Source organism: Macrotis lagotis, chromosome X, assembly GCF_037893015.1.
Source record: "Macrotis lagotis isolate mMagLag1 chromosome X, bilby.v1.9.chrom.fasta, whole genome shotgun sequence".
Taxonomy (NCBI): domain Eukaryota; kingdom Metazoa; phylum Chordata; class Mammalia; order Peramelemorphia; family Peramelidae; genus Macrotis; species Macrotis lagotis.
The window spans coordinates 682,940,656-682,968,273 of record NC_133666.1 but is presented as its reverse complement, the minus strand read 5'-3'; the positions used below and the strand labels follow the sequence as shown (position 1 = coordinate 682,968,273).

Below are 27,618 nucleotides of genomic sequence, written 5' to 3'. Positions count from 1 at the left end.
CAAAAATATTTATTGGAGTCCTTTTCATAGCAGCACAAAGCTGGAAACCTAGAAATTAGTCACTTATTGGGAAATAGCTAAACAAATTATGATGGAATATAATTGTGCTGGAAGACACTACAGGATGGTCAATTTCAGAGAAACTGGAAAGATCTGTATGAAATCTGAATAAATGAAGAAAAACAACTTTGAAAATTTTTTCAAATTTTGATCAATGCAATCCTAAGCCACAATTCCAGAGGACCAGAGGTAGAGCCTGGTGCCCACGTCCAGAAAGAGAGGGAATGAATTCAAGACAAAGAAGAAGCCATATGTTTATGGACATGGGCATTGAGAAAAAGTGCTTAATTATACATGATTGTTCTTGGGAAGTTATTTCATTTTTTCACTTTTATTCAGTGGGAGAAAGAGGAGGGAGAGGAAAAATAAATGTTTAATAATGGAGGAAGGGAAGTCAATAAGCAATTTTTAAGTGTTTACTTTGTGCTAAGCACTTTGTTAAGCTCTAATGGGCAAAAAAGAGTAAAGGCAAGCTTCCCACAGCCATGAGCCTGGCAGCAATGGGGGCATCCACAAAAGCGGAGAATGGTAAAAGCAGCTCCTCAGTCCTAACTGACCTGAGATCCTGGAGAGGTGAGGCTAAAGGAACAAGCAGCACCGTGTACATATGGAAAAATCTCTCAGTGGGGCCGTAGTACTGGTGGAAAATAGGCGTGTAGGAACGAAGTTGAATTTCTACCTGATTTTAGCAGAGCCAGACTGATGCCCTTTCTTAAGTGTGTTCTCTTGTTCTGCCATAAATTGTGCCTTGCCATCCTAATCATATCTCTTAAGCACTTGTCATTAACCCAGACAGGTACAATTTCTTTCTTTCTTTCTTTCTTGTTTTTGTGGGGTAATAGGGTCAATTAAGTGACTGGGCCCAGGTCACACAGCTAAATATCAAGGATCTGAGACTGGATTTGAATCAAGTCCTCCTGATTCCAGAATCAATATTCTCTCTACTATACCACCCAGCTGCCACCAGGTACAATTTCTTTCATCCCTTTGTTTACAGTCTGAGTTTGAGTATCTGAGGTTGAGGTGCCTTAGTTTTAGCCATAAAAAACCTGAGTTGGAATCCTGCCTCAGATACTTAATCTGTGTGAATCTGAAAAAGTCCCATAACTGATCTATACCTCAGTTTCCTCATTTACAAAATGAAGGTATTTGGAAGAGACTTCCAAGGTATCTTCCAGTCCTTTGATGCTAAAGGCACTCTTGAGTGGGAAATTGTTTTCTTCCCAGTCAAACATTAAATAATTCTCTCTCTCTCTCTCTCTCTCTCTCTCTCTCTCTCTCTCTCTCTCACACACACACACACACACACACACACACACACACACACACACACACACACACTGTCCTCTCTCTCTTTCTATTTCTCTTTTCTCTCTCTGACTCTCTTTTTTCTCTCTGTTCTGTCACTTTCTCTCTGTTCTGTGTGTGTGTGTCTTTCTGTCTCTCTTTGCCTCTCTCGTTCTCTCTCCTCTTTCTGTCTCTCTATCCCTCTGTGTCTGTCTCTGTCTCTCTGTCTGTCTCTCTCTTCTCTTTCTGTCCCTCTCCTCTTTCTGTCTCTCTGTCTCTATCTCTTTCTCTCTGTCTATCCTTTATCTCTACCTCTGTCCTTCTCCACCCCTTTTCACTTTCTCCTCATTCTTTCTGCCTTCCCCTGGGACCATATTTTTTGAGGGAAAAACAAAATAAACCCCTTCTCAATAATTTAAAGGAGGACATTTAGGACTATTCACTCACAAGACCTTAAGGAGACGGTGAGCTGTGACATAGTGACCTCACCCTCTTTCTCTCTTCCTTGTGCTCTCTCTGAAGAGCTTCGGGACCACTGGGTCATTTCCCACCCAAGAAGACACTGTCTGCAACCCTGTGGGCAATGCACATTTGAAGGAACTCCAGAGAAAGGAGAGAGGCACAGATTTCGAAACTTCTCCACTCCAAATACGTCTATGGACTATTTGTGTCTGACCTGTGCTAGAGCTTTCTGAGTTCAGATTGGTCTCATCAGCCACAAGCAGGCACACAGCATATTGACCCGATCTCATTTTGCTCCTCTTTGAGCAGGAGGGACCACCAGCCTCCCATCTCTCTGTCTCCACCTTCACATATATTTTGAGAGAAAAAAAATTCTTCCCATGAATTTAAAAGAGGAACCAAACACTTACAAGACCCTAAGGGGACAGTGACCAGTGAAACAAGAACCCTATTCTTTTTTCTTTCCCCTCACTCTCTCATTTCTCTGTCTTTGTCTTTCTCTCCCCAACCCTTTGTTTCCCCTCATTCCCTCTGCCTCCACCTGGGACCACGTATTTTGAGAAAAAGAAAACAAATCACAGACTCCTACCCAAGAATTTCAGGGTTCTGGACCATTCACTCCTAAGACCCTAAAGAGAAAGTAACTGTTCAAATAACGACCCCTAGTGTTCTGCAGTAGGAAGGGCGAGGGTAGTTTCGGTTTCCAAGAAAAGGAAAGAAATGAAACTTAGCCCAGTGAGAAAACAAGTCTAAGACAGGTTTCATTTCCTTCTCTTTTTTCCACCCAGATTTCTTAAGGTGGCACAGGAAGACAGGGGATGTTCTGTGGCCTCACTTTGCCTCAGAACAAGAAGCTGACAGTACTGCCTTGCTCCCTTCCCTGAACCCTCCCCATTATCCTGGCCAGAGTCTTCTGAGCCCAGGTAAGGATGGACCTCCTTAAGGAGGTGGGCTGTCCATTGGGCAGGATCCACCCCATTCCTGGGGTATTTCTGCAGCTTCTCATCCAGATGGATATTTTAGGGATGGTAGTTTGCCTTCATTCTTAACTAACCCTTGGTCACTGAATGGGCAATACTCCCTAACTGATTGCTGATTGAATTTCGGAGAGTCTAGAAGAGAGGATAAGACTGGCATCACCTTACTTAGATCATTGATTCTTTTTGAGAGTGAAAGAACAACAAACCATATAACCACTGGTCCAGATGGCATCCCACCCTGATCTGTACCAGACACCTGCCGGGAGGTTGGATGCATTTGTGACTCAGAACCTCCAACCAGATGCAGAATGGAAGGAGGAGATTGAGGATGTCTTTAGGAGGATCGTGAAGTTCCTGAGGGACCAGTGCTTCCACACCCAACCCTTCCTGGATCGAGAAGTTAGGGTGAAGAAGGTGGTCAAGGTGAGAAAAGCAAGGAAGTTCTGGGGAGTGGCCCTCCACCTGGTCTCCATCCTTTCTGGGAGGAGGTCAGAGGCTGGCTAGCCAGCTGAACTGCTTGAAGACCCAGGGAATCAGGGATGCCCAGGAATAGCCCAGGGGTTGCCCTTGAGGAGGGGGAGGGGAAGAGGGGTGGGCAGCCTGGAACAGCAGGAAGTATTGCAATTCAGAGGATCTGGATTCCCATGCTGCCTCTGCCATGGGCTACCTGGATCACTACGGGCAAGTGATTTCACCTCCCCATTCTCACTTCACCCCTTTGGAAAGGGAGATGATTGGACTGTTTGGTGTCTGGGGTCTGTTCTAGCTCTAGATCTTGTGTCCTGACATAAAAAGAGAGGATGATCTGGGGGTCTCAGTCTCTAAATGAAACAATACTTATAAAACGCTTGGCATATAGTGGAAACTTATTCAATGTTTATTCTTTCCCCTCTTCCATTTTCTCTACTGGAATGGAGCCAAGCCACCAGCTTTCTCCAACATCCCCAGGACTATCCTTCCTTGACTCCTCAGTCATATGATTGGGAGACTCTTAGTAACTGGAGGGCACAATCCTTGAAGCAAAGCCTTTCATTACATGGGGGAAAGAGGAAGGGGTGGTACAAGTTTCTTCTGGAAGCAGTTATAGGCAAAATATATAAAGATAGGAGGAAGCTAAGTGTCCCAGTAGATAAAGTGCTGAACCTACCACCAGGAAGACCAGAGTTCAAATCCAACCTTAGATACTATTATGGTATGCCTGCCTTGGTTTTCTTACCTTTAAAATGTTATCTCAACAATAGCATCCACTTCCCAAGGTTTTTGTGTGGATTACTTGAGATAAAATTTGTAAGGTACATTGCCTAGCATAGATTGGTTGTGGTCCTTTGTGTCTGAGAGTGGTCTCTTGACTTGGGAATGGCTTGAATTTCAGTGAGACAGAGCTGTCCAATGGCAGGACAAAAATCAGGATAACATAGCAATAGCCCAAGAGGCAAAGGTCTTTCCCAGGCCTCAGTTTATCTTTCAATGACTAAGAGGTGGATAACAATAGAGACAAAAGATGACCTAATTCACTATCAAGGTCTTCCTCATTGGACACTGAAGTAAGGGGAAGTGCAGCCAGAGAAGTCTGGGGGCAGGGGGGAAGCCCTGAACTACTTTGGTCAGAGTTGGCAGTTCCCAGGGTCACCCAGTAGCAAACTGGAGTAGTCTGAAATAGGGAAGTAACTTGAAGGCCCCAGCAGTAAGAGAAAATTCACTAGCTCTCAAGATGGCCCTTTCCATTTTGGAATTACAGGACCCCACATGTAGAATTAGAAAGTACCTCTGAACCCTTCAGTCTAATCCCCTTATTCTATAGTTCATAAACTGAGGCTGAGAAAGATCCAGTGACTTGCCCAAGAGCACACAGCTTGACTGTTCGAAATATTAAGAAGTTTAGGGGTGGTCTGAAGGCGAAAGCTCCCAAATTGGATCCTAGGGTAAGAGCTTTGTATTTCTCCTAGTTGAAAGTCAGCATGGGGGATTACCTTTACCTAGCCCCCACCATCTCTTAGTCTTCAGACTGAGATCAAAAAAGCATCTTGTATAGTTCCTTCATTCAACTAAGGGTTAAGGAATCAAAGAAAAAATAAAACAATCCCTACCCTAAAGAAGCTTACATTTTATTGAAGGGGAAACAAAAATTTTAAGCAGAATTAAAGGAAAAATCTAAATGCAACCTAAATAAGGAAATCCAAGGAATCTGTCCCCAAATGCTCCACCTCCAAGCCCTCAAGGGTTTCACTCAAGGACTAAGAGCAGTTCAAGGTCAATGTTACCGATTATTAATCTGGTCTGTCTTTGGCAGGGAGGCTCCTTTGGGAAAGGGACTACCATAAACCATGGATCTGATGTGGACCTGGTCATTTTCTTGAGCTGCTTCTCTAGTTTCCAAGAGCAGGCCAAGCTCCGAGGTTGCATCATCACCCACATGAAGGAGAGACTCCTCAGATGTCAGGCGAGCCTAGCCTTTGGCATTCAGACCATCACTACGAGATCCTCAGAGTGTAGGAGCGCGGCTCCTCGATCCCTAGCCTTCTACGTCCAGGCGAAGAGGACGAGTGAGATTATTAAAGTGAATGTGCTGCCAGCCTTCGATGCCATGGGTAAGAGAAGAGAGGTGCCTCCCTTGAGGCACAAGGAAACTGTGCCAGGTTGGAGGAAGGGTTGGAGCTTTTGAGACAGAAGGAAAATCCTTGCCTTTCAGGAACTCACAATCTAATGAGAGAGACAACATACAAACATACAAGATCTAGCTACAGTAAATTAAGGTAACACAAATAAGGAAAGCGTTAGCAGCTGGCATAGACCTCTCATAGAAGAAGGTGGCATTTCAGTTGAGTTTTAAAGAAAACCAGGAATAATACTAAGAGGTATAAGTCATGAAGGACAACAGTCCAGGTATGGAGGACAGCCAGGGTAAACAGAGTCTGGATTATTAGATTTGAAAAACAGCAATTTGGCCAATACAACTAAATTATAGAAGAAATGGAGGAGAGAAAAATGTAAGAACCCTGGAAAGGAAGAGAAAAGTCAAGTAATGAGGAGCTGCATATGACAAAGACAGGACTTTTCTATTTGATCCTGAAGGTAATAGGGAGCCACAGGAGCACACTGAGCAAAGGAGGGTCATGGTCAGGCATTTTTGTCTTAGAAAAATCAAGAGACTGGGTACAGGGAGATGAAAGAAGTGACATTGCCAGACCTGCACTTAAGAATAACAGTTTGAAAGCTGCGTGGATCATAGATGGGAGAGGTGGAGAGACTAGAAAGAATCCAGTTTGGAGGTTCCTGGACTACTACAAATGGGACTTAAAATAGTGTTTCTCTAGCACTTTAAGGGTCAAAGTGACATATGGAAAGATACCTATCAATAGAGAGATAGATGGATAATGTTTGTCCTTCATTTTCGAAGAAAACCATGTCATCAGGGAGGTGATGCCGTGACAGGCATATGAATTAGATTGAAAGGGGGGAGGGGCAGCTAGGTGGTGCAGTGGATGAAGCACCGGCCCTGGAGTCAGGAGTACCTGGGTTCAAATCCAGTCTCAGACATTTAATAATTACTTAGCTGTGTGGCCTTGGGCAAGCCACTTAACCTCATTTGCCTTGCAGAAAAAAAAGGGGGGGTTGTACTAAGTCCCCAGCCTCACTCTCTCCTCCAGAGTCATCTGGGTCCAGTAGCCAAATATGGATCAGGATGCCTGAGGATAGCCCTGGGTGGGAGGCACTCAGAGTTAAGTGACTTACCCACTTACAGCTAGTAAGTGTCAAGTATATCAGGTTAGATTCGAACTCCGGTCCTCCTGACTCCAGGGCCACTGTGTCACCTAACTGTCCTTCAATATCAAACAGGTGGTACCATTGATGAGGGTCAAATCCAGCCCCAGACACTTACTGACTGTGTGACCCTGAGCAAATACCTCATCCAAAAGATGAGCTAGAGAAGGAAATGGCAAACCACTCCGGGGTGGGGGGGGGGGGAAGAACTAGGTGGCACAGGAGATAGGAGGACCTGAGTTCAAATGTAGCTCACTGTGTGATCTTGGAAAAATTATTCAACTCCATTGCCTCACAAAAACCAAAAATAAAATAAAATAGAATAAATAGAATCAAATCCCTCATAGAGTCATAAAGAGTTGAACACAATAGTTGAAAAACAACTGAAAAAAAATGACTGGGAAAATGATAGTGTCCTGGATGAAATAATAACGATGATGACGACAATAGCAATGAATGGCACTTATGTGTCCCTTCAAGGTTTACATATGTTATTTTATGAAGACAAATATAATGAAATTAAGGAGAGAGATGAATTTGGAGAATGGAAATATAGAGTTCTATTTTACAAAAGTTGAATCACCATGTTGGGTGGGCATCTTGGAGGGAGGCATCTTGTTCAGTACGACCTCAGGGATGTAGTCCAGAGAGTCACTAGTTAAATTTTCAGGGTGAGTATTTTCAGAGTGTGCCCTAGATGTCACAAGCTACAAGTAAAGGTTTGATTTACTGTTCTGTAACTTGTTTAAACTTAAGAAAGTGATGGAGAAAATGTGAATGATAATATTTCATGTTATTAATATGAATAGATTAGCATGATAATAGAATAATAATCATAAGGGGTTTTTGTTTTTTGCAAGGCAATGGAGTTAAGTGACTTGCCCAAAGTCACACAGCTAGGTAATTATTAAGACTCTGAAGTCACATTTGAACTCAGGTCCTCCTGACTCCAGAACCAGAGCTCTATCCCCTAGGTAGGGCACCACCTAATTGCACCAGGCATAATGTTTTTTTCAGAACTGGTTGTTAAACATTTACCAGCATACTATTGGTGGTGGGACTAGACCACCTCTGACTTCCTCTGAGATTATGATTCTGAGTAACTGGGGGATGGGCATCAGTGAGTCCAACACCCTCCCCTTCCCACCCCCCCACCCCCACTCCCAGGTAACATCAGTCCCATTTCCCAAGAGAAGAAATTCTCTAACCCTTGTCCCGACTGATCTTCCTACCCTTAATCCAGGATTTGCTCTGTGTCCTCCTACTACAGGAAATCTTGGTCCAGATGAGAGGCCAGCTTCAGAGGTCTATGAAAATCTAATAAAGAGCCAGAGAAAAGCTGGAGAATTCTCTTCATCCTTCACTGAATTACAGAGGAGATTTTTCAAACACAGGCCAACCAAGCTGAAGTGCCTCCTTCGGCTGGTAAAGTATTGGTACCAAAAGGTGAGCGCTATGATGGAAGAAGGATGGTTAAAGGGGTCCTTACTGGCAGGGTTCAGGAAAGTCAGATGAACAAGGTACAGTCTACAAAGAGGAAAGAACACACCTTCAGTGTTCCTTTGGAAAGATTAGAATTGGAGGATCTGGGTTTTAATCCTATCCCTGCTACTAATTGCCTTTGTGACTTTCAACAAACACTTCTCACAAAATATGGGGATTGGACTAGATAATTTCTAAGGTCCATTCCAGTTCTTAATCTAAACTACATGTTGATAAGCAGAACTGAATTGGGGTTGTTACAGTACCACTGCTTGTAAGAGGTTTCCCTGCCTGCAACCCCTATCTCCCAGAAGAAGTCTGAATGACTGCTCTTGAACTGTATCCACAGGACCCTCTATGGTCTCAGCAGGACCCTCTGTTTGACCACTGCTACCCTCTCTGATGATCTAAGAGATAACTCCAAGTTCTTAGAATACGACTCATGATAAGGCAGGGGTCTCCCAGGGAGGAGCTCTACCTACCTCTCTTAATGAAGAGTAGAACCTATACCTTAGAGTTAGCAGGGAAATTCAGAGTAAAAGTGAAAAAAAATGGACTTTAATCCATCTTCCTGACTCATGGGGCCCAGACTTTACTCTCTAAGTCAATTGACTTTCTGCCTCAAATCCATATGCCTTGGAAAACTGCAAGGTAAGAGCAAAGTACATCACCATTTCTCAAGACTGTGTTGTTGGAAAGTCAGCAAGGAAAACCTATGGCATTCCTTCCTTAACTTGAGGTAGATCTGAGCTCAAAGACAGATACAAGTAGGTAGTGCAGTGCAAGGAGCACCAACCCTAGAGTCAGGAGGATCTAAGTTCAAATCCAACCTCAGACACTTTATGCTTACTAGTTGTGTGACTTTGGGCAGCTCACTTAACTCCATTGCCTTCATGGGCTCAGTTTATGGGCAGTATGACCCTGACCAGGTCATCTAACTTCTCTAGTCTTCAGCTTCATTTTTAAAATAGGTCTAGTAAAGATCTACCTCACGGAATTTTTGTGAGGCTCGAAAAAAAGATAATGCTTGTTACACATTTTGTAATCTTCCAGAGATAAATAAGCAACAATCAATTGTTTATTAGAGAGAGAAAGAACCTTAGAGTAATTTAGTCCAGCATCGCTATTCCCCTCACTTTAGAGATGAGGAAGAGATCCATAGAGAAAGAGTGATTGACCCAGAAGGCCATAAATTAAATAAGGACCAGGAAAGCAGAGTGTTCTGAACAGATGTGAAGACAAACAAATAGAATGGATTTACTTGGATAGATAGTAGATGAATGCATAGGCAGATAGATGGAGAGATAGAGAGAGGTATGGATGAATAGATAGATGGATGGATAGATAGATGATAGGTAGGCAGATAGATAGATAGATAGATAGATAGACAGACAGACAGACAGACAGACAGACAGACAGACAGATAGATAGATAGATAGATAGAAAGATAGATAGATAGATAGATAGATAGACAGAAAGGCAGATAGACATAGAGAGACAAATAGATGGTAGATAAATATAAATAGATGTATATTATATAAGTATTATTTATTTACATAAACATTTTAGAAGGTAGGTGATACATAAGATAGAGGAAAGGACATAGAGATAGGAAGACCTGAGTTCAAATTCAGCCTCAGATGTGACCTCAGACAAGTAACTTTACCTCTCTCGGTCTCTGTTTCCTCATCTGTAAAATGGGAATGATTCCCAGTGGATCTCTGTCTCTTGCTTCTACCTGGACTTGAAGTCCCCAGAGCTAACAGAATGACCCATGAAAATGGCATACTGAGGACTTGAGATCCCATCCTAACCCAGAAGTCTGTACAGGTAAATCAGAGGAATGATACTAACCAGCTAGCACTTTACCAGTATATTAAGACCTTGGGTCTGCCCAAAAGACCTGGGAGGTAGGTATTATAATTACCCCCACTTAACAATTGTAAAAACTGAGCCAAACAGAAGCAGTTAAACTGAAGCAGAGAGAGATCAAGCAGTCATTCAATAAACCTCTACACTTAGCTCTGCACTATACTAAGCTTTGTAGCCACAAAGGCTAGACAGTTCTGCTCTCAAGAAGGTCAGTGGAGGACACGATTTGCAAGGAACTGTGTACAAATAAGCCATGTAGAGGATAAATTGGAAATAATCAACAGAGAGAAGGCTCAAAAATGAAAGGGGACCAAGGAAAGGCTTTCCAGGAAGATGGAATTTTAGCTGGGACTTGAAGGAAGCCAGGAGACAGAGATGAGGAAGAGGGACATCCTCTAAGATGGAGAACAGCTGAAGAAAACACCAAAAGTCAAGAAATGGGGGGGGGGAGCAGCTAGGTAGCACAGTGGATAGAGCACAGGCCCTGAGTCAGGAGGACCTGAGTTCAAATCCGACCTCAGACACTTAATAATTACCTAGCTGTGTGGCCTTGGGCAAGCCACTTAACCCCATTGCCTTGCAAAAAAAAAAAAACCAATAAAAAAAAAGAGTCAAGAGATGGAGTGTCTTGTTTAAATGACAACCAGGAGGATCTTAGAGAACCCTGGGGATAGGAGCAAGGACAGAAGGAAGAAGATGAGAAAGGGAAAAGAGAAAGTGTGAAGTAAGGTGAAGAAGACTGGAAAAATAGGAAGGCACAGGTTATGAAAGACTTTGAATGACAAATAGAGGAGTTTGGATTTGCTCCTGAAGATGGGAAATGACTAGAGTCACTTTAGAGTAGCATTAAAAATCTTGATGCTCGGAGTTCTTTCTGGTTTTTGTCAAGAGCATTATTTCCTCCTGTTGACCCAGATTCACTTCCTTATTTTCTCTAACCCCACACGTCCAATCACTTGCTAAGTCTTGTTATTTCTATCTCCTCTATAAAACAAGCATTTCCATAACAGAGTACAATGAAAAAGATGAAGGCACATGAAATGACAATTTTGCTATTCACAACTTTGTTATTTCTAGCTCTATAAAATCTCTTATCCTTATAATATTCTCTCTACTTACATAGGCTCCCCACTCATTCAGGTCTTTCTCACCTCTCTCCTAGACTATTCCAATAGACCTTTATCGGTCCCCCTATCTCCAGTATTCAAAGTAACATTACTAAACCATGGGTCGAACCCTAACATCCTTGTACTCAATAATATCCAATGACAAGTCTGTCATAATTCAGCTCCAATTTACCTTTCCAACCATCTCATACATTACTCATTTTCTTATATTCTACAATCCAAACAAATGTCATTCCATCTCCAATTTATACCTTTGTTTCTCCATGTCTGAACTTCACTTTGCCTGTTGAAATCTTTAAAGTTCAATCCATACCATCACCCAGATGCTAGTGCTACTCTCCCTAAAATTCACTTTATATTCAGTAGAAATCTAAAATTGTTGTAAATTCTGATTCTTCCCATGCAATGCAGTCTCCTCAGTGGCAGTTTTTAGTTTTGCCTTAGTGTCCTTGGGACCTAGCCTAGGGCCTGGCAGCAAGAAAATGTCAGTGCTTGATGCTTTTTCATTCATTAGGAAGTGTATGTTGGCTGACTGATTGATTGACATCATCATGGATGGTCTTGACTTTTCTCTTAGAAAGTGAAAGATAAGTGTCATCGAACCTTTCTGCCTCCCAAATATGCTCTGGAGCTGCTGACCATCTATGCTTGGGAGATGGGGACTCAGCAAGCTGAGAACTTCAGCATTGAAGAAGGCTTTGTGACGGTGATGGAACTGCTCCGAGATTATAAAGACATATGCATCTACTGGACCACAAATTACAATTTTGAAAATCCCATTGTTCGAGACTTTGTGAAACAGAAACTGAAGAAAGATAGGTGCTCAGCTCCCTTCATCCTGCCTTTACTCTCTTGGGGGCAGGGGTGGGGGAAGGACTTGAGAAGGAAAGGGGAGGGGATACTTCTTTTCACATGGGGATGGAGTGAGATTTAGGGGTCCACACAGGGGATGAATAGGTAAAGGTTGTTGTAAAGTGAAAGGAGAAAATGAATCTGACATAGGTAGGATTGAATAACTTATACCGAGTACCTCACCCCCACTCTGCAACAACAAATCCAACTGCCTCTGGGCCCTGGAGACATAAGGTTTGGTATTTAGTTTTCTGCAAAATGGAGACCTCCTCCCATAATAGTAATCATGGTGCCTACTTCCCAGGGTTGTTGTGAGGCTCACATACAATATTAGGAGAGTACTGAGGACACAGTAGGCACGTAAATGCTTCATCCTTTTCCCTTGCCTTCTCCTACCCTCTGATTCTAGCCTTACTGCAAGGGGAAACAAATGAATGTCCACAGGTTAGGGAGGGAATGAGATGAATGAAAGTTCTAGAAAGGACTGAGGCTAGATGAACTCTGAAGTCCCCCCGAGCTGGCAAACTTCATCCATTGCCTAGAAATGACTCAAGCTTCTCTTTCAAAGAAAAGTCAAGAGTTCAAGTTGGGAGGGACCTCAGCAGTCAATAAAGCAGTCCTTACCCCAAAAGAATCACCAAGAAAAGGTCATCCATGCTTAGCTTAGAGTGACATTAAGGGCAAATGTCTTGGTATTCCCTTAGGAAACTCCTTCCAGTTTGGAAAAACTAGAATTAATCTCTCTCTGTCTCTCTATCTCTCTCTCTCTCTCTCTCTCTCTCTCTCTGTGTGTGTGTGTGTGTGTGTGTGTGTGTGTGTGTGTGTCTTTCCCCTTTTTCCCCCTTTCATTTTTCTCATTCTCTCTTAATTTCTCATTCTTTCTCTCCTTTTCTCATTCTCCTTTTCTCTTCTCTCTCCTTTATCTCATTTTTCTATTCTCTTTCCTCTCATATTCTCTCTCATTTTCTCTCCTCTCTCTTTGTCTCCCTCCCTCTTTCCCTCTCTCCTTCCTTCTCTTTCTTTTCCTCTTCTCTTTCTCCCACTCCTCCATTGTTCCTTCTTCTGCCCTCTAGGAACAATAGAATAAGGTAGATAGCTCTTCCACACTCCCCAATTCCTACAGATAATGCTCATGTCGTGGGTGCCGTGGGCTCCACTTCTCTCCTCTCCTCAGGCCATGCTCCAAAGGAGGCCCAGAAAATGAGTATCTGAGACTGGATTTGAACTCAAAGCAAAGTATTCTTTCATTGTCTATGGAACGAGAGTCCTACTGGATCCAAAGGGTGGGGGGGGGCAGAACTGCAATTAGTGGGGCGAACTTGCAAAGCAACAGATTTAAACTTAATGTGAAAGAAGTGAGAGGCCTGGAAATGGGGCAGAGCACCATTCTGAACCTACCTATCTGTTCCAGACCCATTATCTTGGATCCAGCTGATCCTACCAACAATGTGGGAGAGGGAACGAGATGGGACGTGGTAGCCCAGGAGGCTGCCCATTGCCTGAAACAGGACTGCTGCTATGATGAAAATGAGGAAGAAATCGAAAGCTGGGATGTCAAGGTATAGATCTCACTCCTCATGGCTGGGACCTCATCACTCCCTCTGCCTCCATCCTGTACCCTATCCCCCCTAATAGCTCCTGGTGTCCTGGGACTCTCGTAAGGAAGAATCTGAGCAGGATCAACTATTTCATCACCTCCATAATGATAAGGGGCATGGTTACCCGCAATGGACAGCCTACTGTGGTTTCAGTAGGACAAAGAATCTGGCAGAGAGATCAGGGAAAGAATTTGAATTTTTGTCCTCTGAATCTAAAGCCAGAGTTCCTGCCATTGCGTTGTACTGACTCTCCAATGATAATCCTGGTAACAGTCCCTGGTTGCCTCCTCCTCCTCAGGATGGAGAGTCCGTTAAGAGCCTAGAATTTTTATTTGTTGGAAATAGAGGGCAATTCCATTAGTAGGAATTCCAGCATCTAGGGCAAATCCAGTAGAGAGAACTTGGTGGACTCACCTCTGATTTGGTTGGTAGAGGTGACTGGGTTCAGAGGTGGGGTTAGATCAGCTACCAGCTTTGGGAGGAGTCACTCCTGGGTGGCTATGAGAAATGGGCAAGTAGTCATAGGTGATGGCATCAGGATCTTGGGATGGGGATTGGGGGAGGGGACAGTGATAACCTGGGAGCCAGTGAGGGCAGGAAGGAAAGAAAGGGATTACACCCAGCGATACATACATGTTCCCCAAAAATATCAATAGGCTGGGCCCAAACCCTGGTGGTCCCAACTTGTTAGGGTGAATGGGAACTAAGAGAGAGCTAAGAAGTTTTTTGAGAAACAAGGTCAAGAGGAAGAGGCTCCCTACCCTACCATGTCCTAGCCATTCCACAGTCCCTAATCTCTGAATCTCAGTTTATCTATCTGTGAAATGTCATTGATAATAAGAATGCCTGAAGCACCTGTCTCTGAGGTCTGATGTGACTCTGGGTGTATAAAATGCATAGCAATAGTTGAGTGTTTTCTATACACATTAGGTTTCAACTTCTCATAGCTCGATACATCTAGAGATGAGGAAACAGAACCCTTAAGCCAAAATTCAAACCCCACTCCTCTGGGTCTTCTCATTCTTATCCCAGAGATCTCCTCAATTCCCTGCTGTGAATAGAAATAATACGTTGTCTAAGGACTAACATCCTGAAAATATAAGGAATGGTTAGATGGTAACTTGGTGGCACAGTGGATAGAGAATTGGATTTGAACTCAAGAAGACCTGAGTTCAAATCCAAGCTCAGATACTTGTTAGCTCTGTGATCCTAAACAAAGTGAATTAACCACTGCCTGCCTCAATCTCCTCAATTGTAAAATGGATTTAATGATAATACCTACTTTTCAGGATTATTATGGGGATCAAATGACACATTTATAAAAGGCTTAGCAGAATATTTAGCACATATAGGAGGTGATCTATAAATGCTAACTGTGGTTGTGGTTGTTGCTGTTAACCTACTGCTGTCTCTATGAATAATGTGTCTGAATTGGCAAACCACCAAATACCCCTATTCCTATTCCTGGGGTGGTGCTGTTTTCTGGGGCAATTGGCACGTCTCCCCACAAAGAGTCATTGATTGGCATCCTTTTATCTCTCTCCTTTCCAGGGAGCAAGAAATGTTCAGGTGATCGTGAGACATCCTGACTGGGCAGACTGGATATTGTGGGTAAATCCCTATGACCCATGTTGGAAGATAAAAGAGAAAATCAGACAGGAAAAATACCTCACAGGTCAGATCCGCCTATCCTTCCAGGATCCAAGCAGGGAAAGACAGCTCCTCAGAGGGAGTGATACATTAGCCCAATATGGGATCTTCTACCGAATTGTTGTCTATATGTTGGAAACCTTCAGCCCTGAGATCCAGATTTTTGTGAAGGACCCCAATAACCACAGCCTAGTTTATGCTGCTGACCCTCACAACTGTATCCTGAATCTGAAGGAGAAGATTGAAGAGGCAAAAGGGCTTCCAGTGGAGCGCCAACTCCTAAAATTCCAAGATCAAAGACTTTGTGATTATAAGAGCCTCAAAGATTATGGGATCCAGGACAGTGACACCATCATCTTGTATAAACGCTGACCTCCAAAAACTGATTATTTCTCTCATATTAATAATCAATTATAGAATCAGGATCAGGATCTTATACCTTCTTACTTCCTCATAAAGGAGCCAGAACCTTGTAGGTTCAGTCTCTGAGGACTTTGCTGATGGATGAGATTGCCCAAATCCCCGGGGTACAAGCTTTATGATCTTGGATGAGAGACTTCACCACACTAGAATATCTTACAAAGAATTTAATCAAAGTTGACTTGGTGTTCCACTCTGGCAGTCTGTGGGGAAGGAGAGCTAGATGTGGTCTTGGAGCAAGAATGATCAAAGTCACTCTCCCAGTCCCTCATTAGAAAGGTACACCTCTCATTAATTGTTAACCAATCAAAGCTGATTGTTGGGTAGTGGGAACAGCCACTCTTCAAAGGGCACATAGGCATTGAGAGACCTGCCTGAGTGGTAGTTTAGCATCCAAGAGCTCCACTGACCCCTTTGCATTAACTAGTAATAATTAAGGAAATGATTAATTCCCCAGAAACAATGTCTCAAGAACTTTTTCTACATCACAGATTTCTGTGGGCTATACTTTAGGACAAGAAGACGACCTAGGCAATTCTAATAAATCCCAGAGAATTTTGCAGAGGAGGAAGTAAGTCATCTCTCTCTATTATTCAAATAAGAACTATCATTAACTCTTATTAATAATAACTATTATCATCGTCGTTACTATTATTAATCAGAGTTAATGATATTCTAATAAGAAAAAGAGAAAAGCTGTGGAAATTAAGAGACAATATTATTGAATTATTTGAACCTAGTCCTGTGTGGCTGGAAAACTGGACCATCTCACCTGTTGGTTAGAGCCCCTTAACTAAAGACCTCAGTTATGCTGATCAAAAACCAAGTCAGATCCAAAGATTGATACAAGGAATTTTCTCACAATTATATATCTCAGGAAACCCATTTGCCTTATCTGAAAACTGTTCTGATTAATCAGTTCCTGTGTCCATATTCCTTTGATTGAATATAAATACTTGGAGGGAGTAGAACACCTCTTTTTTCTGATTTAAGGGAATTATACCTATTCCTTCTCCCTGTCCCAACTTGGAAAATCCTTAATCTTTCGTCTAATTCTATATCCTGGTTAATTGTTCATTGATCTTATTTAATTAATTGTTTTTAAAGTATAAAAATCTATTTCCCTCTATATCTGGGGTCCAACACCAAAGCTGAGGAGATCTGGTCCCAATTTGTTATGCAATTTGGCATGTATTGTTAAATCAATATGCTCAGAAGTTTCCTTAGTCATTTTATCTTTCACCCAACCCCATAGCTAAATAGGTAGACATGGATTGATACTGTTTTTGTTTGTCCTTTATTCTTTTTGGGGGGGATTTTTTTTTTTTGCAAGGCAAACAGGGTTAAGTGGCTTGCCCAAGGCCACACAGCTAGGTAATTATTAAGTGTCTGAGACCAGATTTGAACCCACGTACTCCTGACTCCACGGCTGGTGCTTTATCCACTATGCCACCTAGCCACCCCTTGTCCTTTATTCTTGAAGAAGACCGTGATATCCAGGAGGTGATGCCATGACATGCAAATGAATTGAATTTAAGGAGAGGTTGTGCAGTTACCAGTCTCACTTTCTCCTCTCTTGCCCCAAGAGACAAACATAAATAGTTAGATGAACATAGAAAGGCAAATAAGGTAGAGAAGATGGACAGAGGCAGACAAGTGGACAGATAGATGAACAGATGATAAACAAACAAGATAGGATCAGACAGACAGATCTAAATAACTAGATGATAGATAGAGCATTAATTAAACATTTGTTATATTCTAGGCACTACTCTAAGTACCAAGAACACAAATACTAGAAAAAGAAAGACAATTCTTGCCCTCAAGAAGCTTACATTCTAATGGGTGAAGACAACACAAAAAAGTAGGAGTGGAGGAGGAAAGGTTCCTCAAAGCGGAAAAGCCAGATCTTTGAAGGAGTGAGCATGGCTGACCCAGGCCCATAGAGAAATTCACCAAAGAACAGAGCCACAGGTGGAGAGATATCTCAGGGTGAGAAGGTTGAGAAGTGATTATTAATTGATGGAAAGACTCTTCAGGGTCATCAAGACATGTCCCTAATTTGATGGATGAGAGAATTGAGGCCCAAAGGGGGAAGTAATTTGCCAAGGGTCACATAGGTGGTCAATTCTGAACCCAAGTGCTCTTGACTCCCAAGTCCTGTCCAAGATGCAGAAATAACACTTCTTGGAAATGGATCTCCATAAATTAATACCACTGAAAGGAAAGAATGGATGAGGTGGAACAGGGGGAGGGAAAGAGCACTGGGTATCATAGGCTGGGCATGAGAAGGGTTGAAGGAACAAAAGAGAGAAATAGTAACAAAAATAATCTCACCAAATCTGAACTTAAGCAGGATAATTTGAGAGGGGAAGTTAGAGAGGAAAGTCTAGGGTTCAGATTAATGTTAAGCAAAATAATCAAAGACTAAGTATAGACCATAAAAGGATAAAAGTTGATGGGAAGTGTAGATGGGTAGGTAGGTGGGTAGCTACATTGTAGTTAATGGAAGAATAAGCACTGCTGATAATTATGTATAACATTGGGAAAATTGGATTAGATTTTCCAATAAAAAGAAAAAGAGATGAGGAATGGATTAAAATAAAACACAATTTTCTGCTTACAAGAAAGATTTTAAGAATGAAATGGAGGGGATAAAATAAAATCTCTCCTGTTTTATGTGATTCCAAAAAACTAGGGACTGTAATCATTATTTCTGATAAATGGATAAAATCAAGAAAGATAAACTGGGAAACTTCATGTTTAAAGGAACAACAGTCAAAAAAAACTGTAACTGATTTATATGTAACAACTACCTTAACATATATTCTTTTTAAAAAATTAGGACCAGGGGCAGCTGGCCTAGCCCTGAGTTCAAATCTAGTCTCAGACACATCACATTTTAGCTGTGCAACTCATTTAACATCAATCGCCCCACACAAAAAATAAAATTAGGACCATCTTTATTTCTGTAAACATGATTTTGTAGTCGTGGTCCTATAGTTCTTTCCTTTACCTTGATAGATAGACTCCCATAGAGTGAGGAATGAAGGGTGTTTGACTTCCACAGAATGTAAGAGATTGTTTTAAAAAACATATACATTATAAAGACTGGGATCTGCCTGTGGCTATTGTGCCTATCTACAGGTATGTGAAAGTAAGACAAAAGGGGAAAGAAAGAAATTGGCGCCAACCAATCACATAACTGGGAGAGGTCTCCCAACCTGATCAGAAATGAGATTAGCCTGGGCCTGCTCCATCTAGCCCTAAATAAGGCCCTTGACCTCTGTTTAATGAAGTCCATACATATACTCCCCCTGTGCTCATCAGCATAATGACCAGGGCAGAAAACATATTAGAGAGTAGTATTGATTAGATTGCAACGCTGAAGATTCAGACCACTTGCTGTCTCGGAGGGGAGGAGAAAGTCTTTCAAACTGCATATAAGACTGAATATTGTCACTATTCAGGGCCTTTCCCACTAGGGGAAATGGTCCTTTTCTGTGGAAAAGTTAATTAATTAATAAAAGTCATTTTGGGGAGGCTAGGTGGTGCAGTGGATAAAGCAACGGCCCTGGAGACAGGAGGGCCTGAGTTCAAATCCAGCCTCAGACACATAATAATTACCTATCTGTGTGGCCTTGGGCAAGCCACTTAACCCCATTTACCTTGCAAAAACCTAAAAAAAAAAGTCATTTTAATCACTCAAGATTTTTTAAAAAATAATTTATAAGTTTTCTAATTTTGAATCATTTATGACACATAATTGACACATTCTGTACATATTACCAATAGAATTTCTCTATCTCTTCCTGCTGAGTTTTAATGGCATAATACAAAAACATTATTGGTTTAGGTACATTTATCCTATATCCTGCTTCTTCGCTGAAATTGTTCGTTTTCCAATTAATTGTTTCATTTGCTCTCTAATTTTAAGCACAACCGTTAATTACATCATCTGCAAAAAAGTGGTATTTCGGTTTTTTCTTGATCTGTGCTCATCCCCTCAAGTTCTTTTTCCTGTCTTATTGCCATAGCTAGCCTTTCTACCATGATATTCAATGGAAGTAGTGATGATAGATATCTTTGCTTTACTCCTGCCTGTCTTATGGGAAAGGGTTCAAGTGTATCCCCATTAACATAGTCTACTCCCCCTGATGTGTTTTTTTTTTAGATTTTTCAAGACAATAGTGTTAAGTGGCTTCCCCAAGGCCACACAGCTACGTAATTATTAAGTGTCTGAGGTCAGATTTGAACCCAGGTACTCCTGACTTCAAGGCCAGTGCTCTATCCGCTGTGCTATCTAGCCGCCCCTAACCCTGATGTGTTTTAAGATCCTTTTGTCTTCCCCCATTAGAATGTAAGCTCCTGGAGACCAGGGACTATATTCCTTTTGCTTCTATGGCATCCCAGAACTTTCACTGTTGGCATATAGTAAATACTTTATAGTAAATGAATAGTTGGCATATAGTAATCACTTTAAAGACTTTTTTGCTTTGCTGTATACTGCTGACTCTTGATTTTTCCCAATACATTTTTTTTAATTATTTTTTATTTTTTGGTTTTTGCAAGGCAGTGGGGTGAAGTGACTTACCCAAGTCACACCGCTAAGTAATCATTAAGTGTCTGAGGCTGGATTTGAACTCAGGTCCTCCTGACTCCAGGGCCGGTGCTCTATCCACTGTGCCACCTAGCCACCCCATATAAATAATGTTTTCCTGTTGGATGCCAGTGCTCTATTCATTGCATCACCTAGCTGCCCCCCACCATACATTCTAGATAAATGCATTTTCCTGATAGTTTCTTTAGAGGTCCATGCCTCTGATCTTTGTAGTTCAGTTGCTTCAGTTGTACAAGTCTTTGGGATTTTCTTGGCAAAGAGACTGGAGAGGTTTGCCATTTCTCTCCAGATCATTTTTACAGATGAGGAAACTGAGGCAAGTAAGGTTAAGTGACTGATCCAAGTCACATAGCTGGTAAGTGTTGGGAGGTTAGATTTGAATTCAGGAGAATGAATCTCTCTGATTCCAGGGCTGGCACTCTAAGCACTAGGCCTAGATACAGGGAATTAATTCTTCCCAATGGATCTGTTGAGAATACAGGACATAGGTCAATGCTTAGAGATAATGATAGAGTAGAAGGAATGATTGGATGATTAAGGATCAGCCTCTCTTCCTGGTAACTTGTAAAATAATCTGGCAATGTTATATGGGACTTTCGATCTCCAGGCTAAATTTTTCCCTTGTAGAATGATTTAGGCGATTCAGTAGAAAGAAAGAGATTTGAATTTGTGGTCAGGAAGAATTGAGTTCAAAGCCAGTTTTAGATACTTCTGAGCTTTGTGACCTCAGAGAAATCACTTTGCCTCAGTTTCTCCAACTGTAAAATGGAAGTTGTTCTTACCTCCCAGGATTGCTGTGGGATCAAATGAGAGTGCCTGAGAGTTCCTTCTTGGCTTGTTCTTTCTGGGGCATAAGATGAAGGATAGGAGAGACAGAAGGATGAATTTCTCCCTACCCCAGCCCACCCACAGTAATGATAATTTGAAGCAGAAGCATATGGTATTTTTTTTAAATGTTAAAATTTGTTTTTAAAGCAATTGGGAAAAAATAAAATATTTTAAAAGAAAAATAAGGTTATTTAAATATTATATAAAAAGAAGATAATATTACCATTTTACATATGGTGTTACCATATCGCATATGCTCAAAGACTGAGAGATAGTTCAAAGACACTATTCCTGAACCCCAACCTCCTATGTAGACTAGGACAAGATTTTTGAATTCTCTCATCTTATAACCTTAGAGCCAAATCATTTGAAGGACTTAGAAATGGCTATTTGAGGAACTTTCATGTGAAAGAGAAATTCAATTTGTACTGATTCCAGAAGAAAAAAAATAGGAGCAATAGGTAGAAGTAGCAAAGAATCAAATTTTATTTTGGAAAATTTGTCTTCTCTTAAAGTTATTCTTTTTTTTTTTTTTGGTTTTTTGTTTGTTTGCTTATTTGTTTTAGTTTTTGCAAGACAAATGGGGTTAAGTGGCTTGCCCAAGGCCACCCAGCTAGGTAATTATTAAGTGTCTGAGGTCAGACTCCAGGTCCTGACTCCAGGGCCAGTGCTCTATCCACTGCACTACCTAGCCACCCCTTAAAGTTATTCTTAAAGGGAAATAAACTGCCTCCAGAGCTAAATTTTCCCCACTTCTTTGGAAGTCTTCAGGTGGGAGCTAGACAAGCAATTCCTTTCATGGATGAATTGGAGTTAGTTGGCAACTCCCAGCTCTCAGATGATGCTGTGAAGGGAAGCTTCCTGGACAGCTCCAGCTTTGAAGGGAGTTGTCCTCCAGGACACCCTTACCTTGGGCATTCAGGAGCTTCAAGATACAGAGCAGAGGCTCTTCCAGAGCCAAGGCTTGTAACCTGAGGCCCATGACTCATCTTTCAAATATTTGGATAGTTGCCTTTTAACATAAGTGATTCCCTTTGTAGTTTATTTTATATATTGAACAACTTTATTCTGAGAAGAGGTTCATAGGCTTCACCTGACTGTCCGAGGGATTGGCAAGGCCCCTCTTTAGAGAAATGTTGGATGTGGTACGCTCCTTGAAGAAAGAAAAGGAATAATTTCACACAATTCCTGCATGTGTTCATATGAGCAATAAAATATATTTTGACAAGCAGGTAGCATTAACTACTTGACTTTCCTTTGTATTTATTTCCCCTACTCCTATGGTGGATACTTTCAGGTGTACTGGAGCTCCTTGAAGACAAAGGCCAAAAAAACAGACAATGGTCACTGGTTTTGTTTTTTCTTTTCCCAGTTCCCTCTACAAAATAGGTTCCTTATAAATGTTAGGGGCAGCTAGGTGGCACAGTGGATAGAATACTTAGCCTAGAGTCAGGAAGCCTGAGTTCAAATCCAGTCTCATATACTTACTAGATGTGTGACCTTGAGAAAGTCACTTAATCCTATTTTCCTCAGTTTCCTCATCTGTAAAATGAGCTGGAGAAGAAAAAAATAGCAAACTATTCCAGTATCTTTGCCAAGAAAACCCCAAATGGGGCCCCGGAGAATTAGATGTAACTGAAGACCAAAAACAATTTGTTAAACTGAATCTTTATTCAGTCCCTGGAATGACAACCAGAAACCTTAGTCCTTGAGCCTTAGAAGCAATACTAAGGAAGTAAACATTTTTAGAATTAGAAGGGACACCAGCAACACTAATTGAAGTTACCCATTTTCTACATGAGGAACCTGAGACCAAGAGAGGTGTGGTGATTTGACTGAGAACACACAGGTAATAAGTGGCAGAATTGCCTTTCAAACCCAGGATTATCTGTGGTCATGAAAAGAAATGTGAGAAACAGAACTGATCTTCTGGGGAGTTCAAATGAACTTTTATTATCTTCAAAAGCTATATAAATGTGAGGTGGTGTTGTCCAGTTTTTATCATCATGACTCAGGACCATGACTCACAGGTCCTCAAGGCCAGAGGTAATGAGCCAGAAAACTGATAAAAGTTGCCTTCCATGTGATTTTAGTTTCTAAATAACAATGGTCAGTTAACAAGTATCTATAAGGAGTTTTTAATATAGCAGGAATTGTCCCAAATGCCAAGAACACAAAAAATGGTTAAAAGTCTCTTCTTCTGGAGGCAACTGGGTGGCACAGGGGATAGAGCAAAGGCCTTGGAGTCAGAAGGATCTGAGTTCAAATCCAGCCTCAGACACTTAATAATTACCTATCTGTGTGACCTTAGGCAAGTCACTTAACCCCATTGCCTTAAATAAAATTTCAAAAAAGAAAAAAGAAAAAAGTCTCTTCCTCCAATGTAGAGACAATGAATAAATAATTAAGCACAAATGTGACAGAATATATTAAGCCAAGCAAGCGCATTTTGGTAGTGAGTTGTTTTTAGGGCATCTGAATCTTTGTGGCCCCATCTGGGATTTCTTGGCAAAGATACTGGAGTGGTTGGCCATTTCCTTCTTTAGCTCATTTTCCAGATGAGGAAACTGGAATTAGGTGACTTTCCCAGGTTTCACACAACTAGGAAATGTCTGAGGCTGGATTTTCATTCAGGTCTTTCTGACTCCAGACCAGGACCTTTATTCACTGAATCACCTACCAGGTACCCACTTAAAATAACTGAGAAAAGGCTGCACCCTAATAATTTTGTCAGATGAGAACAATCAATCAGAGCCTTGAACTAAAGCCTAAACATACCTATTGAATTCACTGATCATAGATGTTAGACTATGTCCAAAATATTCTTCATCACCTTTTAAAATCCTTAACCAGCATTAGATAAAGGGGCACAGGAAGGATTTATATTAGTACTGGCTGAGGAAATTAGTCTTGTTCTGAGATCCAAATTAAGTGCTATTTTATTGAGAACTCTTACCCCAGGGTGGCTAGGTGGTGCAGTGGATAGAGTCAGGAGGACCTGAGTTCAAATCCAGCCTCAGACATTTAATAATGACCCAGCTGTGTGGCCTTGGGCAAGTCACTTAACCCCATTGCCTTGCAAAAAAAAAAAAAGATAACTCTTACCCCATAAATGACCAAGCAGTGTGTTCAAAGCAGCCAAGGGTGTCCAACTTACCCATCTATGCCACATTCCAAAGTGAATTTGGTGGGACCCTTTATCACAATAACTAACCCATTCTCCTCAGAGTCTGAAGTGGTTCTTGGAAGAGTGTGCCTCTCAGCACTGAGGTGGAGTGGGGAAGACGTGCTTTATACAACTGTTCTTTGCTCTACCTTCTCAGTAAAATATGTCTTTCATAAAATCTAATTGCTATAACTGGTTAAATTATATTGGGACCACTATCAATGGTATCAATGATATTGAAGAGATATTAATGGACATTTGTTAGAAGAGATTGAATTGGGGGGGTGGCTAGGTGGCGCAGTGAATAGAGCACAGGCCCTGGAGTCAGGAGGACCTGAGTTCAAATCCGACCTCAGACACTTAATAATGACCTAGCTGTGTGGCCTTGGGCAAACCACTTAACCCCATTTGCCTTAAATAAATAAAAAAAAATTTTAAAAAGAAGATGTTGAAGTAATAACTGATAATTAATATGGGAGGCAAAAGACTGGAAATGTGACTTGAGCTGATAGTTTCAAGAAAAGATGACTTCTGACCACTCAGTGGTCAGAACCTGAGAACTATGGGTAGCTTTGCTCCAAGGACAGCAGTGGGAGTGGAAGCTGGGATAAATATCCCTAAAACTCATAGAGATTATAGCTGAAGGAGAACTGAGTCTGTCTCAAACAGTTTCCCTTCATGGAAATGTAAGCTCTTTTCAAAGTAGAAATTGTTTCTTTCTTTGAACTTATATCTTCAGCTATACAGTATCCGGTGGATAGAAGGTGCCTAATAAATGTTTGAGGATTGTTCAGTTGATTCAATATCCATTTGAAAGGAAGTCTCCAATGGAGAGCTCCAGGGACTTGGCTTCCTCTGTTTAGCTTTCTTTGTCTGTTTTTAATGTTGAATAAAGATTTATATGACATGCTGATCATATTTGTGGACAACACAAAATAAGGAGGAAAGACTATCCCATCAGATGACAAAAGCAGGATTTTTTGAATCTGACAAGTTAGAGCATTAATCTGAATTTGAGATGAAATTGAACAAAAATAAATTCAAAGGGGTGGCTAGGTGATGCAGTGGATAGAGCACCGGCCCTGGAATCAGGAGGACCTGAGTTCAAATCTGGCCTCAGACACTTAATAATTCCCTAGCTGTGTGGCCTTGGGTAAGTCACTTAACCCCATTCGCCTTGCAAAAACCTAAAAAAAAAAAATTCAAAGCTTTACATTTGGATTAACAATACTATGAGCTCACAAAGCACAAGGTAGGCAATGCATGGTTAAACAGAAGTTTCTATGAAATTTAGTTTGGGAGGTTTCAGACAACTCCAAAGTCCATATGAGTCACCAGGGTGATGCAACAGATTGACAGCAAAACTAGATGTTCATACGACCTTAGGCTGAATTCTCAGAGAGAGATAAAGCATGCAGGAATAAGGAAGAAATTTATTCTTGTTGTGTTTTCCTTTGTCCTGGCTACTGAATTTAGTGCTTAGAGTTATATGACCTCAGATGGAGTGTCTCCATGATGGACTATAGGTATTTTACCCAATCTGTGCCTAATCCTCTTTGTGAGGGGCTTTTCCAATAGAACTGACTCTAAGGTTGTCTCATTACTGTGAATCCTAAAGCTGTAAAATCCTTAAAATATATAGGGTTCAAATGAAATGACAGAAAACAGAATACACATTTTAAAGTTTTTATTCTCTGAGATTTTACTAGTAACCTCTAGGTGGCAGCTATCAAGGCAAACACCATACTTGAACTGGGAAAGCATTGCTCTTTTATGCAAAAACAGAGAATGGGGAAATTATTGGCCTGACCATGAATGTTGCACAATAGCGAGTTGCCCAAATGTTCCTCAAAGACTATCATCCTTGTACAATACTTCTATAATATAACATCTCTTATTGTCTCTTCCTGGCAGGACAGTCTCCCAGCATCCTGATCATTGTCCTTCTGAGTTTGTAATTGATAGGGAGAGATACCCAAGAGTCTTCATTTTCTACTTCCTGATATGAAGTCTGAATGCTCTTTAAAAGAATCAATCGTTTTACTAGGAATTTATTTTTGAAAATCTTATTAATACTTAACATTACATTTAGAGATCATGGGATCATTGATTTAGCCCTATAATGCAATTCTAGTTAATGGATGAGATAACCAGGACCCTGAAGGTCATATAAGTGGATGAGATGGGATTCCATCCCAAGTCCCCTGAGTCAAATCCAAAGGATCATTGATTCAGCCCTACTACTGAAATATGTCTTGGAAGAGTACTAATAACCAGGGGTGAGTATAAAGAATATCTTGATCGACAAGGGAGGAATAGTTTGGAGGAGAGGGGACCTCATTGGTAATGTCCGGGGAGGGACAGTCATGAGTGGGGGTGCACTTCTCTACTTCCCCCAACTCACCTATCTGATCCTAAGTCATCAAGGTTCCATGGATCTGCTAGCAATAGGTCCCCTTTCCCCAACCTTCCTGCCAATGACTCTCCTTCATCCCTTTTAGATGGATACTAACCATCTCATTGAGAACCGCAAATTCTATTTCATTATCACTCTTAGTCCTCCTCCCTTCTTCTGCATGGTGCTGAGCCCTTCAAGGCTTCCTCCCCTGCAGAATTCTGCCTGGGCAAGCTGGAAGTCACCAACTCCATTCCTCCTGGTCAGTTGGAGGACCATCCAGATGTACCTTCCATGCTGCCATTTTGTCCTAAGGTCCTCTGCACTCTCCCCTGCACCTAAAGTACTCTGCACTCACTAAGTCCTCCAGACCCCTGGGCACTACCAACTGACCTGCCAAGACACACAGAAGACTCCTGGGTCTTGCTATCTACCCTCTTTCTGCACCCTTAAGATCTCTGGATCTTTCCATTCATCCTGCACTTAAACTTTTATATACATTCTGGTAGTGTGAGTTCTTGGAGAACAAGGACTATCATGATTTTGTTTCCTTTTTTGCATTCTAAGTAGAAGCACTGAATGAATGTTTCATTTATTCATTCATTCAAAGGTCAAGAGATATCACCATAATGGGGCAGCCAGGTGGCACAGTGGATAGAGCACCAATCCTGGAGTCAGGAGGACCTGAGTTCAAATCTAGCCTCAGACATTTAATAATTACCTAGCTGTGTGAACTTGGACAAGTCACAACCCCCATTACCTTGCAAAGAAAAGAAAGAAAAGAAAAGAAAAAGAGAAAGATATCACTGTGGTAAAGTTCCAAAGCTATGGTTCTCATTCTTCTGGGTGAGCTAAGTGAGGGCCAGTTAGATGGAGAAATGGATAAAGCACCAGCCCTGGAATCAGGAAGACCTGAGTTCAAATTTGGCCTCAGACACTTAATAATTAATTAGGTGTGGGACCTTGGGGAAGTCACTTAACTCCATTTACCTTGCAAAAATGGAAGGAAGGAAGGAAGGAAGGAAGGAAGGAAGGAAGGAAGGAAGGAAGGAAGGA

General features: G+C 41.5%; 1 protein-coding gene across 1 annotated transcript; it reads left to right on the top strand.

Moving 5' to 3' along the window:
• The first annotated feature begins 2,534 nt into the window (after positions 1-2,534).
• Positions 2,535-27,574, top strand: LOC141501767 (2'-5'-oligoadenylate synthase-like protein 2). The gene is made up of 6 exons (XM_074206042.1): positions 2,535-3,212; positions 5,080-5,377; positions 7,822-7,997; positions 11,610-11,851; positions 13,296-13,443; positions 15,034-27,574. Exons 1-6 carry the CDS (start codon positions 3,015-3,017, stop codon positions 15,502-15,504), a joined length of 1,533 nt encoding a protein of 510 aa, XP_074062143.1. The 5' UTR covers positions 2,535-3,014; the 3' UTR covers positions 15,505-27,574.
• Positions 27,575-27,618: the final 44 nt, after the last annotated feature.

Bases quoted from the DNA above. Each gene is read 5' to 3' on its own strand.
- LOC141501767 (XM_074206042.1), top strand. From the start codon at position 3,015: ATGGCATCCCACCCTGATCTGTACCAGACACCTGCCGGGAGGTTGGAT. The intron at 3,213-5,079 runs GTGAGAAAAGCA...TGTCTTTGGCAG, and splicing joins GGGTGAAGAAGGTGGTCAAG to GGAGGCTCCTTTGGGAAAGG. The intron at 5,378-7,821 runs GTAAGAGAAGAG...CTCCTACTACAG, and splicing joins GCCAGCCTTCGATGCCATGG to GAAATCTTGGTCCAGATGAG.